Source organism: Brienomyrus brachyistius, unplaced genomic scaffold (genome assembly GCF_023856365.1).
Source record: "Brienomyrus brachyistius isolate T26 unplaced genomic scaffold, BBRACH_0.4 scaffold115, whole genome shotgun sequence".
Taxonomy (NCBI): domain Eukaryota; kingdom Metazoa; phylum Chordata; class Actinopteri; order Osteoglossiformes; family Mormyridae; genus Brienomyrus; species Brienomyrus brachyistius.
Window position 1 is genome coordinate 426148 of NW_026042390.1, and position 21452 is coordinate 447599.

The window sequence follows — 21452 nt, forward strand, 5'->3', positions numbered from 1 at the left end:
AAGGCTTTTGATGTTGTCCCCCACAAGAGGCTCCTACTTAAACTCAAAGCGACAGGTATTTTAGGTACCGTAGCGACCTGGATTGATAACTGGTTAACAGATAGGAAACAGCGAGTAGTTATAAGAGGCACAATGTCACAGTGGGCTTGCGTTCATAGTGGGGTACCGCAGGGTTCGATTTTAGGACCACTATTGTTCCTAATTTACATAAATGATATGGATACCAATATATACAGTAAACTGGTGAAATTTGCAGATGACACCAAGGTGGGTGGTGTAGCAGATACTGAATTAGTGGCTCAGCAGCTACAGCGGGATCTTGATTTAATTAGTGACTGGGCCGATACCTGGCAGATGAAATTTAACGTCGATAAATGTAAGGTACTCCATCTAGGGAGCAGAAATATAAAGTACAGGTATTTCATGGGTGTCACTGAAATAAAGGTAGCTGATCATGAGAAAGACCTTGGTGTGTATGTTGATGCTTCCATGTCCCATTCTCGCCAGTGTGGGGAAGCAATAAAAAAGGCCAATAGGATGTTGGGGTATATCTCCAGGTGTGTGGAGTTTAAGTCAAGGGAGGTAATGCTAAGATTATACAATTCCTTGGTGAGACCTCACCTAGAATATTGTGTGCAGGTTTGGTCACCATATCTTAAAAAGGACATTGTGGCCTTAGAAAAGGTGCAGCGTAGGGCCACAAAAATGATTCCTGGTCTTAGAGGAATGTCATACGAGGAACGGTTACTTGAGCTAAATCTGTTCAGTCTCAAGCAAAGGAGACTGAGGGGGGACATGATCCAGGTATATAAGATTCTAACAGGTTTGGATGCTGTTCAACCAAATAGTTACTTCAGCATTAGTTTAAATACACGAACTCGTGGCCATAGGTGGAAATTAGCGGGAGAACATTTCAAGCTGGATTTAATGAAGCACTTCTTTACACAGCGTGTAGTCAGAGTATGGAATAGCCTTCCTGATAATGTAGTGCAAGCTGAATCCTTGGGTTCCTTTAAATCAGAGCTAGATAAGATTTTAACGACTCTGAGCTATTAGTTTAGTTCTCCCCAAGCGAGCTTGATGGGCCGAATGGCCTCCTCTCGTTTGTATAGTTCTTATGTTCTTATGTATAATGACAGACAGACAATATGTAAATCAATTTTGAAATCAGCCTATGGCTGGGCAATATTGTACAATAGTAAAGTTTTTTTCATAGGAAATGATATTGATAATTATCACGATATAATTTTATTCTACATTTTTACTTAAAATTCACATAATTGCGTTTAAAAAGGCAACGTGAAAATTGAGAAACGTGGAAATTGAATTGACTGCAAACTTAAATCTAAATTTAATAAATTATATATATGATATTTGAATGATGTGTGAATGTGCCCTGCGATGGGCTGGCCCCCCATCCTGGGTTGTTCCCTGCCTCGTGCCCATTGCTTCCGGGATAGGCTCCGGACCCCCCGCAACCCAGTAGGATAAGTGATTTGGAAAATGGATGGATGGATGGATGGATATATATGATATTTGATGCATACACAGGCCTATAGAGGACTCAGATGTCGGTCCCTCACACGGGCCTACAGAGGACTCAGACGTCAGCCCCCCACACAGGCCTATAGAGGACTCAGACGTCGGCCCCCCACACAGGCCTATAGAGGACTCAGATGTCGGCCTCTCACACAGGCCTATAGAGGACTCAGACGTCAGCCCCCCACACAGGCCTATAGAGGACTCAGACGTCGGCCCCTCACACGGGCCTATAGGGGACTCAGACGTCGGTCCCCTCACACAGGCCTATAGAGGACTTAGACTTCAGCCCCTCGCACAGGCCTATAAAGGACTCAGACGTCAGCCCCTCACACAGGCCTATAGAGGACTCAGACGTCAGCCCCCCACACAGGCCTATAGAGGACTCAGACGTCGGCCCCCCACACAGGCCTATAGAGGACTCAGATGTCGGTCCCTCACACGGGCCTACAGAGGACTCAGACGTCAGCCCCCCACACAGGCCTATAGAGGACTCAGACGTCGGCCCCCCACACAGGCCTATAGAGGACTCAGATGTCGGCCTCTCACACAGGCCTATAGAGGACTCAGACGTCAGCCCCCCACACAGGCCTATAGAGGACTCAGACGTCGGCCCCTCACACGGGCCTATAGGGGACTCAGACGTCGGTCCCCTCACACAGGCCTATAGAGGACTTAGACTTCAGCCCCTCGCACAGGCCTATAAAGGACTCAGACGTCAGCCCCTCACACAGGCCTATAGAGGACTCAGACGTCAGCCCCTCACACGGGCCTATAGAGGACTCAGACGTCAGCCCCCCACACAGGCCTATAGAGGACTCAGACGTCGGCCCCTCACACGGGCCTATAGGGGACTCAAACGTCAGCCCCTCACACAGGCCTATAGAGGACTCAGACGTCAGCCCCTCACACAGGCCTATAGAGGACTCAGACGTCAGCCCCTCACACGGGCCTATAGAGGACTCAGACGTCAGCCCCTCACACGGGCCTATAGAGGACTCAGACGTCAGCCCCCCACACGGGCCTATTGAGGACTCAGACGTCAGCCCCCCACACAGGCCTATTGAGGACTCAGACGTCAGCCCCCCACACAGGCCTATAGAGGACTCAGACGTCAGCCCCCCACACAGGCCTATAAAGGACTCAGACGTCAGCCCCTCACACAGGCCTATAGAGGACTCAGACGTCAGCCCCTCACACAGGCCTATAGAGGACTCAGACGTCAGCCCCTCACACAGGCCTATAGAGGACTCAGACGTCGGCCCCCCACACAGGCCTATAGAGGACTCAGATGTCATTCCGCTGGATGCATTAGAGAACCAGAGCGTACCTCTGGCAGATACGTGGTGGCTGTGTGGTCAGGAGGGAGGATTGAGGCCTCCTCTCCCCAATAATTGTGGAGGCCTCTGCACTAGGGGGATGTTAGCTAGCCAGGTGGATATTTACTCTGACAAACAGCCCTCTAGGTCCCACAGGTTTGTTACGAGCTGCGAAGATGATCCCAGTGTGTATATAGATGCCATATGCCAGCCGAGGGGCATTCCAGAGAAATATAAGGTGAGAAGTGAGATAGCTGCAGGGTTTGAATCAATATTAATTTGGCCTACTGTTAACAAAAATGTGGAATGGATAAATTATTTGTACTATAATCAGCAGAGGTTTATCAACTATACTCAGGAGGCACTCGCATCTCTGGGGGAGCAGCTTCAGGCCACCAGTCTGATGGCATGACAGAACAGGATGGCCCTGGATTGGCTCCTGGCAGAGAAAGGGGGAGTGTGTGTGCTGTTCGGGGATCAGTGCTGTACATTTATTCCCAATAATACAGCCCTGGATGTTTCATTTACTGAGGGTATGAGAAAGTTGCAGGGGTTACAGGATGAGATGGCGAGAAATTCGGGACAACATGACGGGTTGTTTGACTGGTGCTATAATATGTGGGGTAGTTGGCAGTAAGCCCTTATGAAAGCACTCTGTGTGCGTGCTGTGTTCATTCTTGCTTTGCTACTAATCTTTTTTTGTGTAGTTCCTCTTGTTCGCTCCCTAGTGGGAAGAGCGCTGTCTCAGCAGGCGACTATAGCTGCAATGTTTAGAGTGGTGGGAGGACCGTTTGGAGCGGCAACCTCCTGGACCAACACGGAAACGGATGGCGACATAGACACCTTGGATACGCTCCTGCCCATAGCTGAAGTTCGGCCGTACCGCCTGTGAATACTCCATGTTGGAAACGCTGCAGCCTGCCTGCCGCCCACGACACCTGGGACTTTCCTGCTCATGACAGAGTGCCAGTTATAGTAATCTACAGTGTTATCAGTTAACCTTTCAGTTATCTTTGCATTAGCCGTATATGTTTATGTAATGAGCTTGTGGTAGGTGATGTACTCCTGGTAGATTATGTATTCCTGATAATATATGCAATGTATCCTGGGGAGTTCATTGCTGTTGGTTGATTCTGAGTGTTGATAGTTTGTGAGCCATGTCAGCCATGGACCCCGAAGGGGGGCCGCGCCTGTGGCGGGCTGGGAGTGGAATTTCCCTAGATCTTAGGGTTTTAGCCCTCCCTCCTAGGCTGGATGGACAGAATTGTGTGTGGGACTCTTTAGAATCCCAAAGGGGGGAAATATATGGGATATTATTTAGCACTATACAATGTAGAATATAATCATTACGGTATTATTAAAAAGCATGCCAAATACCCGTGATGTAATCATTATAATGTAATCAACACAATGTAATCAATTGAGTATGTATTTGCACCTTGTATTAGCCTCAAATGTTCTGTTAGCTACTTTATGTTAGCCCTGAATGCATGAATATCCACCTTTATTAGTGTTATGCCTTATCATTATGTTGAAGGACAAATATATTATCAACCCTCTAATTAGACAATGTGCAACAGGCTCACCAAAAGTTCACGGCTGAGCATTTTTAAAAAACCAGGTGGAGATGGTCGCACCACCATTACGTTCGGCTGAGGGACCAAACAGTAAAAGAATTGATGGATAAACTTATCACCTAGGGGTGTGGATTGATGTAAAAAACAATGATTGTGAATGGTTGAAGGAATGATGATGCTTAAGTGACGAGATATTGTTAAATGATAAGAACTTGTATAAAAATAGGTATAAAACAGTACTGGACACACTTTAAGTGTCCGGCCTTGGTTGTAACTTAATTGTTGCAATAAAGACTGAATTTGGATCTACACCAGCGGCTTCTGACTTCTGATTTAGCAGGGAATGAAAAACCACAAAACTAACATTTTGCCTTTTCCCCATCTGTAACTGTTATTATGTTATTATCATATAGAACTGAATATCCATACCCCCTTTTAATCTCATGCATCTTTTTTATCATTCCCCAGACTTTACTAATGTCAGTTTCCCGTCCTACTGAATTACAGAAGGACCTCCAAAACTCCCTCTTTGCTCATTTAACTACCCTCCTTACGTTAGCCTGCAACTTTTTGTACTCAATCAAATTCTGAAAGTTGTGAGTACTTTTTAACATTGTAAAAGCTTTGTTCCGAGACTTAACTGCAGTATCACATTCCTTTGTTTACTATGAGATCTTTGGTTAGTCTGCTTTGCTGCCTCTAGAATTACTGCATCATGGTTAGATTTCTTTTGTCCGACATAAAGCCGGCCCTGCAAAACGTCACCTAACGTCACCAAGTCACATGGTACAAAAACCTACAAGACGATCGTGACAGATCGTGCAGCAAGTGCAGAGAGCAAGTAAGATTGTGCAGCACCTTTCAGCCGGCGTAACTGTAAATGTCGCTACTATGTGCCCCTGGCTTATTTTGTAAATGTCTCGTAAATGTTCTTGTTTGTTTTGTTAATCTTAATGGTCACTGGTCAGCTATTACTTCTGTTGTAATTTAAAGCTTCAATAACAAAAATAATAAAAAAAACCTCTCAGCCGGCTGCACAAACTGGAACTGCCTCCGTGACACAACTTTGCCCTTATTGGCTGAACAATTTTAGTCACACGCATGACGTTTGTATCTCTGGAAGTTCCGATACGTTATCTGCTATTTCTCCCGAAAAGCCTGTAAAGAAGTAAAGTTTCAATAAATGCTCTAATAGTACACATAAGTTAATCATTTATTTATTGTTAGTTACTGTAATGTTGCGCTGGTTTATGTGTTTAATCGTCTAGTCTGTGAAGAAGGCATTCAAGTAAGAATTGCATTGTATTCTGTGCATGACAATAAAAACTTTGAATCCTTGAAATAAATGTATTTGATCTTTTTCCTGGCAGCTATCTTTTCACTGCTAGCACTTTGGATCAGGAGTTGGTTATTGTAGAAGAGGTAATGTGCATGCAGGTGATATTTTTATAGATGTATCTACACCCTTTTGGAAGTGCGGCCATCTCAGTCAGGTCTCGCACTACGAGGAGTAGAAGTTGTCTAGTTTGGCTGCTGTCAGTTTATATTACAAGTTTATATTACAGTTTATATTATTATATTACACTCCTGCAGCCGCCGGCAGATGGCGCTCCCCCTCACGTCAGCTGCAGTCAGACCTAAGTGAAGTCGAACGCACCCAATGGCTCCTCCCCATTCCCAATTATCAAAAAAACCCACTAATTGAATGGGTCGCGTAATTATCGCTATGAATTCTGGGAGTCTGTGCAACTTCAAGACCGCAGCTCTCGTGTTACTTATAACAAGGAAGGAACATTATTCTATATTTTTAATGGCGACCGGATGATTGATTGATATAATGTAGTGTTTCATTCTATATCCTGTTTTGATAAGATATCAACATTTCGTAAACATTCGATATACAGTTAAACCATAATTGGTCCGTCTTGTTTCTTTGTCACCCAGAAACTTCACAACTGTGTTGTGAGCGGATTTTCAGCGCTTATATGTTTTTAAACTTGTCTTAAAATTTTGTGGTACTTCTACGTTTCTGCGCTTTTGTAAATGTAGATCGTATGTTTTGTCATTTGATTAAAGCGTTTGAAGACTTTGCAGCGCGCTGACACCAATCGGCCACCGTAGCTTAGCAACCGAATCATAACAATTCTTTTCCGTTTAGAGTTTTCATTTGAACATTTAAAGCAGCTCAGACTTGCAGTTTATCAGCAAGAGAGAAGACGCGAAAGATGTCCATCGTGAAAACCACCGTGAATCTCCAGAGGATTGACTGGCTGCTGCCGAAAGGTGCAGTCAGTGTGCGGATCGCCCCGGAATACATCCCCGGTCCAGTTGGCCGAGGTAAGGATGGCAAAATGATGCCCAGACTAACTCAGCACTTAAAGAGTTAAAGTCAGAATATGCTTGACTAGTCTTCTTGAATCTTCTGTTCTATTATCTTGTTTTAGAAGTACATGTCTAAATAATAAAGTAGTTCACCTTTAGCTTTAATATACGGGAGTCTTTTTACATGTCTACTGCATTATATTATATTTAAACATCAGAGAAAATCATCATGAAGTGGTAAAGTAACAGCTGAATATGTCCTAATATACGGTGTTTCCCCGAAAATAAGACAGGGTCTTATATAAATTTTTGCTCCAAATGACGCGTTACGGCTTATATTAAGGTAGTATTTTCCCAAGTATAACATGCTACAGTATATTTACCGGTATTCATGAAAAAAATCCACATTTATTCAAACACAGACATCATGTCATCTTCTAACAGTATCTTTCCATGTAAACAATTTGACGGTGAATTTATTCATGAACAAAATTCTGCTGTATACTGCATATGTTTATTCAAATATAGTCGTAATGTCATGTTCTTCTGGAACATCATCGTAAATCTCCAAGTTCCAAATTCCGTCCTGAATATCTCGCAACTCAATTTCCTGTAGAACCAGTGTCCCCAATCTCTCATGTTTAGCAATAACTCTGTCCTTAAATGAGCGCCTCTTGTCCATGTAGCCTTCTCGTAGTATAACCGCATCTCATTCTAGTTACCGTACAATCCATGGGACAATAACTAGGGCTTATATTACGAGCTTCTTGAAAAATCATGTTAGGGCTTATTTGCGGGGAAACGCGGTAGTAATCAGAAAAAGCATAAATCTTAGTTTGGTACCTTGAGAGTGAATAAATAATGCAACTTATGGAAAGTGTAAGATATGTAAAGGATTTGACTTAATAGTCAGTTGTTGATGCCAGCATTTGGATTGAGTGGGCTGCTATATTTGATGCACATGAACCTTTCCAGTGTTGTTTTTCGCTGTTGTTCTGCGTATCAGGGAATCTGTGCACAAACTGGCTTGTTTCTATAGGTCAGGTTCCCCTGCTGAAACGCAGACGGCCCAAGTCAAGACCAGCGCATAAGTTTCCCAAGCGTGTGTTTCCTGTATCCAATAAAGACGGCAGAATTTTTCTTAGTGTGCAATACCGACTGCCAAGTGTGATATCTGTGATGGTTGTGATGTAGTGTTGTTGTACAGTGACATAATGTTTCATTTAAATTAAATATGCTGTCCCCTGTCTTTATAATCCCAAAGGACAAACCAGTTCCAGTGATGCTGGCCGTCTGAAGAAGTGCCGCACCAGGCCGCCGGCAGCCAGCTCCCTGACCACGTCTGCCTCTCCTGGATCTGCTGCCATCCCGGTGGCAACCAGCAGGGGTCAGCAGGGCACAGGCCGCCGTAGAAATACGGCGGGAGGCCGGTCAGGGCGAAGAAGGAGGTATGACCAACAGAAGGGGTTAGAGCCTAAGCCCAGCTCACCAACCTTCTCCTCCTCTTCATTTTTATTTCCGTCTTCAGCCCCCTCCTCTTTTGTTTCATCCCCATTTCTTTTTATGGGCTCCTCTGTTTTATCCCCACACTTAGTCACACCTGTAAGCCCAGCTCCACATCCATATTCAGCTCCAGGCATGGTTCATCTGACCCCTCTGCTTCAGGCTCCAGCACAGGCTGTAGCCGCCTCATCTCACCTGGAAAAATTCTATTGGTTGTATAACTATTATGTAACCAAGTACTCTAAAATGACCTATGACGCCAAGTGCTTTACTGAGTACTGGTGTCAGGAGTTTTGGAACAGACATTTAAATGAAATTAACTTAGCGAAACAGGGGAAGAATGAGGATAATGAGGGTACTCATTCAACCAAGAGGCGTAGGATTGATGAAGATGAGTTCATCTTTCCTATTGATGCACTGGAGCAGCTAAGTACCATGCCCAGGGCTCAGGAGATGGGTGTGGAAATGGGCTATCAGTCAGATGCACATAGCTACATTTCCCTGTAGATTCAGCACATAATTACACAAGAGTTGTCATACATACTTAGGATAAGATAAAATACCATGTAGTTCTATAGCATAAGGTACTATAGGATAAGATTAAGATAGGATAAGGTTAAGATTGTATATAATAAGATAGGACAAGTTAAGATAGTCTTAACTTGTATGCCATTTTATGTTTTACAAAGACATGATAAATTACCATAAGTTTAGGATAAGATTATATAAGATAGGATTGCATAGCATAAGATAAGAAAGATAGGATAAGATAACATAGAATAAAATTAAGATAGGATAGGTTACGGTAAGCTTAAGATTGTATAACATAGGATTAGATTAATTATAAATAAAGCAGTCCTCCTTAGAGGGGGGGTGGTGGAGGGAATACTTAAAAAATAAAAATAGGGTTAGTTAACATAAGGTTAAGATAAGATTGTATAACATAGGATTAGATTAATTATAAATAAAGCAGTCCTCCTCAGAGGGGGGGGTGGTGGAGGGAATATTTAAGAAATAAAAATAGGATCAGTTAACATAAGGTAAAGATAAGATTGTATAACATAGGATTAGATTAATTATAAATAAAGCAGTCCTCCTCAGAGGGGGGGTGGTGGAGGGGATATTTAAGAAATAAAAATAGAATCAGTTAATATAAGGTAAAGATAAGATTGTATAACATAGGATTAGATTAATTATAAATAAAGCAGTCCTCCTCAGAGGGGGGGTGGTGGAGGGAATATTTAAGAAATAAAAATAGGATCAGTTAACATAAGGTTAAGATAAGATTGTATAACATAGGGCTACAGTGAAGAAATCAAAAATTTCAAGGCAGCATGAAGGTAACGCACAATCAGGGATGTGCAATTTCTGAGGCATGTATTCAAAAAAAGTATTTTAATTGTGTTTTATGATTCATATTTGAGTTCATGAAATAAAATGTTTTTTTCTACAGACTTTGATCAGTGTTTTTGTATTTTATAAAATACGAGAAATACTGTATGCATGGTAATGTCAGGTGTGCAAAATGTTTGTGCTAACAAAGGACACAGAGCCCCTAGAAGGGCACAGAGCCAGGCTGAGCACCACAGCGCTATCCAGCCCATGGCTGCCGATGGTCACATTCCACCAGAACCCCCCAACACTAACTCCCCAGGGAACTTCCAAGCAGCAGAGCAGATTCCAACAACCGAGGATCAAAGGAAAGAAAAGATACTGGCAGGAAGAAGATGATCTTGTGGCCAAAGGTTAAAAATGTAGAAGTTTGGAGAACAAATGTGTTACAAATGAAATATTATTTGAAATGTGCTACAGCTTAATCATTCTATCATACATCTATCCATCCATTTTCCAAACTGCTAATCCTACTGGGTCGCGGGGGGTCCGGAGCCTATCCCGGAAGCAATGGGCACAAGGAAGGGAGCAACCCAGGATGGGGGGCCAGCCCATCGCAGGGCACACTCACACACCATTCACACCTACAGGCAATTTTTTAGCAACTCCAATTAGCCTCAGCATGTTTTTGGACTGTGGGGGGAAACCGGCGTACCCGGAGGAAACCCCACGACGACATGGGGAGAACATGCAAACTCCACACACATGTAACCCAGGCGGAGACTCAAACCTGGGTCCCAGAGGTGTGAGACAACAGTGCTAACCACTGCACCACCATGCCGGCCCACAAATTTAAACAAATTCATTTTAAATAACTTTAATCTCAGAGCCAATTGCCATGTGCCCACAAATATTTCAATTATTATTGTTTATGATTATAAATGCCGAATACATTACTGGAGCCTTCGATTTAGCATACACAGTGCCCTCTACAGGATTCTGTCGAAACAGCATCTCTCAACCTCGTTCACAAGATTTGTCTTTTTCACAAAACGTTTTTCTTTGTAAATCCCAAAATCTTCCTATAAATGTATGTATGAATGCTTCTCGTCTTTTTCAGTCACACGAAGCCTTTATAAATGAGCTCCCCGATTAATCTGTTTACATGAAAACATCTTAATTGCGTTAAGGCATGTAAACGTAGCCACCTAACGAAAGGTAACCACGTGACTTAGCAGACTGCATGTTCCTCATCTCCTCTGTATGGACCATAGAGCTGTGTATCGGAGAGTCTGACAACACGCTACGTTTCAAGATACAGGCATTACAATTCAATGCGCTGCTCTATTTTGCCATTCTTTTTTTAAAAAATCTTCTTTTAGAAAAACATGGCACATTATAGAGAGCACACCACCAAATGGATGAAATCTGAGTAAAAACATTTGATTTTTAACGCAATCAGAATAAAGGGGTCTGCATTTATCACTGTCCCTGTAACAATCCAGCATCGTAGCACTACAGCTATTTCGGATTCAGCCAACGAATAACGTTGCTAGTCAGCAGCCTTGTGCAAGCTACTGAAAATTACTAATTACCAATTACTGCATATAAAAGTAATTATAATAAGGGTGGGATTCGACCGTGTGTCTGCCTGGGGGGTCGCCGGCCAGGATCGCCAGCAGTTTGGACGTGTGGTTGGTCATCAATGTGCTGCATCAGCGTCTGCTCCCTCTGCCTGACCTGCCCTGTATAATTACATAATCAAGGAAAATAACAGTGGGCTAAAGGTTGCATAGTGATCACAGTAACATCGCGTCGATGTTGAAATACATGGTGCAAACAAAAGTAGTGGAATTACACTGACGAGTTACTACCAACACTGCTAGGCAGGTAGGTTTGCTAATGCTAACGTTAGCAGCGCACCCATATGCTACTTCCTCTCGCAAGATAAGGCAGCGTTACTGTCACTGTAAATACAATGAGATCTCTTTGGAGCAAGCCTGTCGATACCATGTTAAGTGTAAAACCACAAGTAAAATACCTAGAAAAATAATAGAAATATAGATGGTGCTGAACCATGGTGAACAGTGGAGTCATAACAGAGGCTGTGCGTTGTGTTCAGTCACCTTTCACTGTAAATCACACATGGCTTCACAATCTTTTGTGTCTGCTCTGAATCCCTCAGGGCTGGAGTGAAAACTCCATTCACACTAACATGGTGCCAAGGGGTATTGGGTAGTCATGATTCTATCCTTTTTGGATGCAATTTGTTTTACTGATTTAAATAAGTTTTAAAAAATTTCAAAATGTAAGGATAGCTCATTGTATCCAAAGGGATGTGCCAAGCTTGCAGTGTTGATGTGCTGCCACCTTCTGGGAAAACGATGAACTGATTTTCAGATTAAGAACATGTATGGTTTTCTGGTATCAGAACCGTTCATACTGCGAACCTATGCTTATGGGTTAGGGTTAAGCTTGGGTCTAGAGCTCAGGGTACTTCCAGGCTTGGAGGCCAAGGGTAAGGTCTCTCTTTCCCCATGTAAGCATTTAATGATGATCCAGCACCAGGGCTTGGGTAAGTCACCACGAGTTGGGAGCCTCATTCCCCAGGTAAAGGATGAACGATGTCCATCCATCCATCCAGGTTATGCTAATACTTAAAAGTAAATAGCATAATCATACAATGATAAGAAAGAGAATAAGGCAAAAACATTTCTTGAAATTTGGCCTGAGGGTGGCGCTAGAGTGATGGATGGATTGAACCCAAATTTGGTATGAATAGTTGGAAATGACCTCTATCGATGTGCCAAATTTAAAAAAAGTTGCCAATCGGCTCTATGGGCTGCCATAGACTCCCATGGCAAAAAGCATAATAATAGTGAAAACTACTAAAAACTATAGGTATCCTAATAATAATAGACTGTCATCTCTAAATTGCCCACAGTGTGTGAGTGAGTGCATTCCCTGCAATGGACTGGCATCCCATCCAAAAGTATACCATTGTGTCCTATGCTACCTGGGATAAGCTACAGGCCCTCGTCTCCAGGATATGTGGTACGAGGATGGATGAATAATAATCATGTTTATTTCAATTTCAATTATTGGCAAATATAAACATGTACCAAGGATAATAGCAATAAATACAGTATGCCAAAATAAATGCTAGAGGAGAATCCTGCAATTCCTGCCCCAGTCCTGGGTCTGGGGAGTTTATTCTCACTGAGATTGCATAGGATTCCTCTGGCTGCTGTTTTTCTCCCATACATGTGAAGTGCTACTTCTTCATTGCCCACATGTGAGCCAGTATGTGAGCCCTGATCCGGGCTACCATCCCGCCCAAGGCATTTCCATTGTATGCTGCTTCCTGCAGTCCTGCAGTGGATAAAACTAAAGGACAATGGTTTGTTGATTTATAGCACATGTATTATTATATTTTATATTGTTCAAATACACATTACTCAGTAATAACTTAGTAACTACTCAAGTACAAATGATGAACAAATACACTAACTTATGATTAAGAATGAACGAACGTGGGATCAGTATATAACTAACACTTTCTGGTTAATTAATAAATTAAGTAAGAGTGTACTACTTCAGGGGCGGCATGGTGGTGCTGTCATGCCCGGCTCGTACGATCCTCGTGTGTGCCACGCCCCCTGATTACCCACGTGTGCTTCCCTGATCTTGCCCAGCTGTGTCCACTTATTTTCGTCCAGTCTCGTCTATTTCAGTCCATGACTTGCCTTAGTTTCTGGTCCGTCATTGATGTTAGTTAGTCTTAGTGCTGTCTGCTCCGTCCCGATCCCGAATAAATCCCTGTTTTCCCCGTACTCCGCCTGCTTGCCTGCTTCCTGCCCGCTTGTCAGCCTGTGCGCACTACCCGCTTTAACCAGCGAACTCTGACAGGTGCACTGGTTAGCTCTGTTGCCTCACACCTCTGGGACCCGGGTTCGAGTCTCCACCTGAGTCACATGTGTGTGGAGTTTGCATGTTCTCCCCATGTCGTCGTGGGGTTTCCCCCCACAGTCCAAAAACATGCTGAGGCTAACTGGAGTTGCTAAATTGCCCGTAGGTGTGTGTGTGAGAGTGAATGGTGTGTGAGTGTGCCCTGCGACGGGCTGGCCCCTCATCCTGGGTTGTTCCCTGCCTTGTGCACATTGCTTCCGGGATAGGCTCCGGACCCCCCGCGACCCAGTAGGATAAGCGGTTTGGAAAATAGATGGATGGATGTACTACGACATTATTTGTGCCCCCTCAAGTAAAGTGTTGCTCCTAACTCATCTGGTCTTTTTATATGTTGTTAAAACATACTGAATTAATCCCTGCAAGAAATTTTTTGAGGGGGTTAGAGAGAAAATGCAGGAGACTGAATCCAGGACCTCAGCTATATCTTTTTTAAGTGTTTACGTGTAAACAGTCAAGACTTAACTATATGGGCTCATACTAAAATTAAAAAATCATGGCAAAGTGTTACTCCATTTTGAACAATATGAGCAGAGTATGCACAACCTTTTTATGTGAGACACAGCTATATGCACTATATATTTGTGCTTCCCCTAGACTTCCTGAGACCTTAAATAGTGTGACATTTGCAATAGCGAAAGCCTTCGTATTAAAGATGACTTTTCATGTTTTCACTTGAAATCATGTGGAAAGATCACATCTCCACCCACAAAGCTCTTTCATATTTCCTGCGAGCCTGCTGCAGTGGGCTCTTGGGCAGGCAATATTGTATGTTACAGACCAATAAAGGAGGATCACTGTTTGAGGGTACTATTATAGCACTTGATTTATATTACTTATTATCCTCAGTCTTGATAGAATGGTAGACTTCATTGATAAGGACCTACAGTGGTCTGTCAGTAAACCTACAGCTTGGACCACTACCTTAATTTCAGATCAGGTCAGGTCAGGTCAGGTTGGGGAGATTGCACTGGAATAGGGTAGTAGGGACCTTGCGAGCTGGATCACCCTCAGGGAATCATGCCACATGGTCATAGTGCTGTACCTGACACTTACAATGCAGGTAACCTGACTCACGCGGGACTCCCTGAGCAACAACTCATTTGACACGAAGTCAAACCAGTGGTACCCAAGGATTCTCCGAAGAGACACAGTACCAAAGGAGTCCAGTCTTCATCTCTGGTCACTGGATAACGTCCATGTCTAGCAGCCACACAGCAAAATAAGGAGCACCAGGAGACCTTCACCGTCTTACAAAAATATCAGGAGTGCCACAGACCCCATTCCAGCGACTACATGACCCCCATGCTCTCCCAATCCATCTACTGACATGATAGGAAGAGGCACGAGAGACATGAATGTCACTGCTGAGGTAAGTGATCCTCTCAAGGTTGACATTCTCTCTTTTTCTGAACTACATTTCACTGTAAACAGTACATCTACTGTAGATTCCCATTCATATTCCATTACTGCTTCTCCAGTACAGGGAACTGCTGTGCTGGGAGCTTACAACAGGACCCAAGGTACCCAGAGTAGTATACACACAGTCATAGTTCACACAGTCTGTTGATGGAAACTAGTGAACACAGAAAATTTGCAACATTATACTGATTTTTTGTCAGGGTCAGAACTGAACTCACAGCTCCGTAATTGTGGGGCCATGGTGTTACTCACTGAGCAAAACAAGCTCATGTCTGGATGTCTGCAAAGACCCCTATGAAGAGAAACAGAGAGGACCTTGTAACTTTGCCTGGATTAGGGTTAACAGGGTCCTGCCCAGGGGCGATTTTAGCCCATTTTTGGGGCTGCTTCAGTACCCCCAAAATGAATAAAAGCACCCCCAAGGATTTCTAAAGATTTCTAACTTTTTTTGACAGTTCATGCTGTTTATGTGAGACAGTATTAAAATATGAAAAAGCATTCAGATGTAATATTTCAATAACTAGTATAGATACCCCCCCCCCCCCAGCCCCGAAAAATGGTTCGTTCCAGCTTCACTCTCCGCTACTCTGACTGGCTCCAGCGCTCCTGCCAGAGCAATGGTGGCTGAGACGCATTGCAGCGGTGGTGTGAGTACTTGGCTTAAAACAGGACATGTTAGCTGCATTTAACCTTCAGTAACTCTTTCTATATATAGTTAGGTAGTAGGAGTCTGACCATGTCTCTTATTAGCTGAAAAACATTACCCTCACAGGTAAACTGCAGTGTTGAAAACACGTTTTCTGACGATGTTTGCTACTCTACAATCCGCCCAACTCTGTAAGAAAATCAGCAACATTTTGACCGTCCTGTTGCTCCCATTGAAATTTATATAGCCTAAATCTACAAACTTAAATTGCCAACCGTTTCACCAGTCCTCTTTGAAATGGACCGAGAGAAGCTGGTTATTTTTTCATGTTCCGAATATTAAACCTAAGGTAGCTAACTGACTGGATGCCCATTAACTTTATAACTTCTGGTGTGTGTGTGTGTGTGTGTGTGTGTGTGTGTGTGTATTTTGCACAGAAAGACAGCCAGGTTCATAATGGATATAAGGAAGTTTTTTCAAAAAATGGACGGGCATTCAGGTAAAAGTAGAAGATCATGATCTGTCAATCAAGAATAATGTTGGATCAGTGTTTAAATAGTCATATATTTTATTAAATGTACACGTGGTTTGGTTATTTGCCTTTTGATTGAAAGTACACTGAGAGAAGAGTTTTTTTATTAGTGATGTCAATAGCATTTTTTTATATAAATGTAATTTCTTTATCTAATTGAATACAATCTATTTGTGTATGATTGTCAGTTCAAAGAGGGAGAGAGGAAAGAGCAGACAGTGAGGAGAAAGTACAAGGTCAGGAAGAACCAGGTAAGAAAACAAACAGGGAATAGTCAGTGACAGGCAAAACAGAAACTGTTAAACTGACAGAAAAAGATCCTAATTTTACTCATACAATCTGGAAATTGTGTTCTCTCTGTATTAAAGCTGCTATACAGAATCTGCAAAACAAACTGTGTTGAAGCAGTTTTTGCCTCTTTAACAATATTCCAACATAACATTATTATCATTAATTGGGCAGAATAAAATTAATGATATATTTTTTGTGGTTCAGCCACAAATCTACAAAACCTCAGCCAATAGTAGGTAGGTCAACTTTTGGACCATCTAGTCTGTATGACTACCGCAGTACGTGCCACCCACATTTGCATTAAGTCAGAATGAGCATCCTAAGAACGTGAAAATTTAGCAGGCTGACATTGAAACAAGAAGAAAAGGGAAGACAATGCTTAGTATATTCGAAAAATATGAATTTAGTATACTTTAGGTATTTTAATTCAAAGATTTGTACTTTTTTGATTGAATTGTACATGTTTGAAGTATTTTTATTTTCAAAAGATGCTTATAACTTTCCTCCAAGTACCGCAATGGGGAGCTCACGTACCAGGTACCATAGTTTGAGAATCATGATCTTATATCATTAGACTTCATTCTGAAATGTAAACAGGACACCTTCATTACATTTTCCTATTTATCGATATGATTTACTGTTTGGTTAATCTCATTACACAAGGAGGCGAAGAACAGGGAGAGACTCTGAGAAAGCAGACCAGGGAACAAGATGAGGAGAGGCAGAAAGAACCAACCAGGGAAAGAGATGAGGAGAGACAGACAGGGCAGAGTTCCAGTCAGCAGTCCAAAGATGTTCAAGATATGGCTCTTGATTTGGGGGATAAGACTACTGGTCCTAAACAGGTAAAACTGTCCCAGTACCCTCTCACTCAGTTTGGCACACAAAAAAGATCCTTCCAAGAAAACTGGTTCAAAAGCTTTAAATGGTTAGAATATTCTTTATCCAAAAAAAATGCTGCTTTCTGCTACGCTTGTCAAGTCTTTGGCAAAAGTCTTAGGTATGACACATTAGTGAACGATGGAGTCAGTAATTGGCAAAAGGCACTGAGCAAGTTTCAAAAACATGAATCCACTCAGTCACACAAGGACAGCGTAGTTTGTTGGAACAGCTACAAAGCAAGTCTGTCACAAGGCAATATTGTGGAACAGATAGAGGCAGCAAGTGCCGCAGAAGTAAGTGAAAGAAGGGAGTACCTAGAACGTATTGTGGCAGTGACCTGCTTTTTGGGGAAGCAAGGAATATCATTTAGAGGTCATGATGAAACAGAAGAGAGTGACAATAAAGGGAATTTCTGTGAGTGCATAAAACTTTTGGAAAAGTTTGATCCATTTTTGCAGAGGTACATACCCCCATCAAACACAACATACATCTCTTGTAGTAGTCAGAATGAGATGATTGAATGTTGTTCACAAGAGGTAACTGTAGCTATTGTTCATGAGATGACGGAATCACAGATGTATGCCATTATGGCTGATGAGGCCAGAGATGGAAAGACAGAACAGTTGGCTTGTGCAACTCTCAAACACACGCTGGGCATGCCAGGTTCGTTCAGTAATGGCTGTGCTTAACAACTTGAGTGCCTCTCCACTATCAACACACCTATTGAGGTGGGATTAAAGGCAAAACTCAGTAAATTCTCCTCAGTGTATTTGCTGATTGTTTTCTAGGATCTACTGTCTGTAACCGCATGTTTACACAGATACCTACAAAAGGAGACCATAGATATTGCCCAGGCACAGACATACAAAGATGCGGTGGTTGAGACTCTGAAGCAGAAGCGCAGTGATGCCACTGCTACTGATATTCATGCAAGGACAAAGGCTTTGTGTGAGGCAAACCAGATAGCTGTTTTGGAGCAGTCTTCTGGACGGAGGCAGAAACGAAAGAAAATGGATGGATTTGTTGTTGAGTCAACCTGTGGGGCAGGCAGTGAAGTCTGTGGCTCTTCTGTGTCAGAAGAGCTTAAAAGGAAATTGTTGTTTCCTTGTCTGGACAGAATGATCTCTGAACTTGAGAAGCGATTTTCTGGTGTTAGTCAGGAATTGCTTAATGGGATTCAAGCGTGTAGTCCAACCTCAAACCAATTCTTGTCTGAGCCTCATTTGTCAGCCCTGGCACTGCATTACCATATTGAACTTCAGTTAGAGGAAGTTGCAGTTGCCAAAAACTTTTTGAAGCTCCAGAGTGAGGCTGGTGCCATTCCAGATATGTTAACATTATACAAACTTCTGGATAAGAAGATCTTCCCCACACTGAAAACTGTTATTCAGGTTGCCCTAACAATCCCAGTTAGCAGCTGTAGCTGTGAGAGATCTTTCAGTGTCTTGCGTCGGCTCCATACCTGGCTGAGAAGGACCATGGGTCAAAGCAGACTCCAGCACCTGGCTGTGATGTCAGTTGAGAAAGAGATGCTTGAGAGAGTTGACCACCAAAAAGTGACAGACAGATTTGCCAGCCACAAGGTGAGGCGACATAGGTTAAAATAAAAAAACAAATCTGCAGAGTCATAGTAGTATCTGCAGTAAAGATCTTTTCATACATTGCATACATTGTACCATAGGCAAAGTTGCCAACATCTTTATAATTTTTTTAATTAATATTTTGTACATTTGTGTATTTCACACTGTTTTATTTTTTGAGGGTATCCTTTATGTATCTGTATTATATTATACATACACATTAAAAGTGAATCCCTGTACAAAAAATGCACTCCGTTTACTTTTTACTCACTATTAGCATCATTCATTACTCTCCTCCGGTAATTAAGGTTAGGATATGTATTTTTTATTCCAATCCATTCTTCTTTTGCAGTTGTGGTCTTTTGCAGCATTTTTAAAAAAAACTTTATCAAATTTGATGGTCTTGTTAAAGACTTTTCCAAAAAGTGTTTTGCTTTTCTTACACAAATGTTGGAATTAAATTGTTAAAATGTACAAAACAGTCATGTCATGTTTTTTGACAAGGACCCAGGCACAGAGAAACTCTTAGGATTTAATAAAGAAATTTGCAGACTTGCACAGAGATGGTAAAATGATGACTGATGACGGAGACGAAGACAACAGACGAAAAGAACAGGGAGGAACAGGGATTTAAATGCACAAAGGAGACAGTCAGATAGAACTCGGGACAACTGGAGACATTTAAGGATGCGGGGACTGAAAGAGGCAGGGAAAAAGTCTCATTGTGACGAGTAAAGTGTATCTTGCCTTGCTGGGCAGCTCTCTGGGTGCTCAGCACCCCCAAAGCTCTGAACCTAGAATCGCCCCTGGACTACAGTTTTGCAGTCTGTTCTGCCAAAAAATGTATTAAAAAGTGTAGTGTTATACATGACACTGTAATTAATTCAAGAGATGTACAATCAAGTTATAATAGTGTGATTATCATAATCACACAAATATATGAATTCCTCCGATGCTGAATTAAACAACCCTTCATGCTGTCCCTTATGTGAATTAGTAAAAATTTCCACACCTTTTTCACTATAGCCAACCATTCTCTCCATAGTCATATGCAATTCCAATTCCCCCTTTTATTTATTTTATGGCAGACAGACAGCAGTGTTTCCCCTATCATTATATTAGGGTGCCCCCCCCCCCCCCCACAGAAGGTCAAGTTCTTCTTATTTAATTACATTTTCTATATAGCGTCAGATCACAGCAGAAGTCATTTACTGTAAGGTTACCTTTACTATAGAAGAGCTCTATACATTGTCCTTTTAATAAACAGATTAAATAGCCTTTTGTTATTCATCTTATTTGCACAACAGCTTGTCATTTTTGTCTCTATACCAGAGGTGCCCAATACATCGATCGCGATCTACTGGTCGATCGCAAAGACTGAGTAGATCGCATGACATAAAAAATAGAGGAAGGGTGACGCGATCAACCGCGCCAGCTGCTGCAAAACTCCAGTAAGCAACCGAGTCGCCTCCAATTTATTTCTACTAAACTTAAGAGAGGGTATAAAACTGAATGGGGGAGCAGGACCAAGTACGAAGCCAATAACCTACCACTTCCATACGGAATGAAAGGAGGAGTATTTTTTCCCCACAAGGTCATTTTCGAAGTGCGTTTGTTTCATCTGTCAGTCTACCATGCTATTCCGAAGAAGGGAAATGTGGAGCGGCATTTTCGGACTGCTCATAAAAACTACGGCATTAACTTCCCTCCGAAAAGCGAGCTGAGTAAGAGAAAGGTGAAGGAACTAAAATCCCAGTTCAATGCAAAAATGCTTCATTTATGCCAAAGGGAAATTAATAATAATGATAAACAATATTAAATAATAACAATAATAATAACAACAATAAATAATAACGAATATCTATAAATATATAAATAACAATATGTTTTGCATTTTTATAGTAGATCATTTTGACTTGGTCATTTATAAGTAGCTCGCAAGCTGAAAAAGTGTGGACACCCCTGCTCTACACTTCCGCGCATGGCGGAGTTCCGTCCCGATGCGCGCTCACAGACACGTGCGCGCACACACAGGTGAGCACACTCCCACCAGCGGACAGAGAGCGCGCGTCAGAAAATATGTAGCGTCAGCCACCTGAAAAGCAGAGAAAAATATCTGTGTTTTTTAAAGGGTGATAAAGACGTTTCACAATGGAATTTTCTGCTTTAAACTATCACCATTTTATGCTATCAGCTATCGTTTTTAAAGCCTAACAGTTAATATATTTTCAGCTCGAGCCAAACATCCGCAATAGGCTGCCAGGAGACCACCTTGTAGCTTTCATGCGGATCTCAATAAATAGGCCTGATGTTTCTGACTTCCCATATCAAGAGACTCTAGAAATGTTCTCTTTTTTCCCCTTGTCCTGTCTGGCAGCTTTAGCAGAATCATGGTCTGAATGCACTGCTGTGCCAAACATGCTTGCTTTACCATGAGGGGCTCTATAAACTCTGTATAGACCCCTGATGTTGATCTATTTCTTTTTATGTTAATTTAATTTATTTATTTCAGTTTCATCATGTAAAAACATTGCAGTGGGT

General features: G+C 42.2%; 1 protein-coding gene and 2 long non-coding RNA genes across 4 annotated transcripts in view; all 3 read left to right on the top strand.

Annotated features, from left to right (window-relative positions):
- Positions 1–9123, top strand: part of LOC125727738 (uncharacterized) — a 98459-nt gene extending 89336 nt beyond the window's left edge. Inside the window, exons 1-2 of one of the 2 annotated variants that reach the window (XM_049004648.1) lie at positions 6399–6772; positions 8022–9123. In XM_049004648.1, coding sequence (XP_048860605.1) covers positions 6661–6772; positions 8022–8767 — 858 coding nt within the window. In that variant the 5' untranslated portion in view covers positions 6399–6660 and the 3' untranslated portion in view covers positions 8768–9123. Of the gene's footprint in view, positions 1–6398; positions 6773–8021 lie in introns of those variants that run through there. The other variant, XM_049004650.1, reaches the window with a different exon arrangement.
- Positions 9124–9247: 124 nt separating this feature from the next.
- Positions 9248–9714, top strand: LOC125727747 (uncharacterized). Its single transcript, XR_007388836.1, has 2 exons — positions 9248–9300; positions 9418–9714. It is a non-coding gene; the product is annotated as an uncharacterized LOC125727747 (long non-coding RNA).
- A 6628-nt stretch (positions 9715–16342) lies between these two features.
- LOC125727748 (uncharacterized) lies at positions 16343–20444 on the top strand. Its single transcript, XR_007388837.1, has 3 exons — positions 16343–16409; positions 17113–17294; positions 20244–20444. It is a non-coding gene; the product is annotated as an uncharacterized LOC125727748 (long non-coding RNA).
- The last annotated feature ends 1008 nt before the right edge of the window (positions 20445–21452 follow it).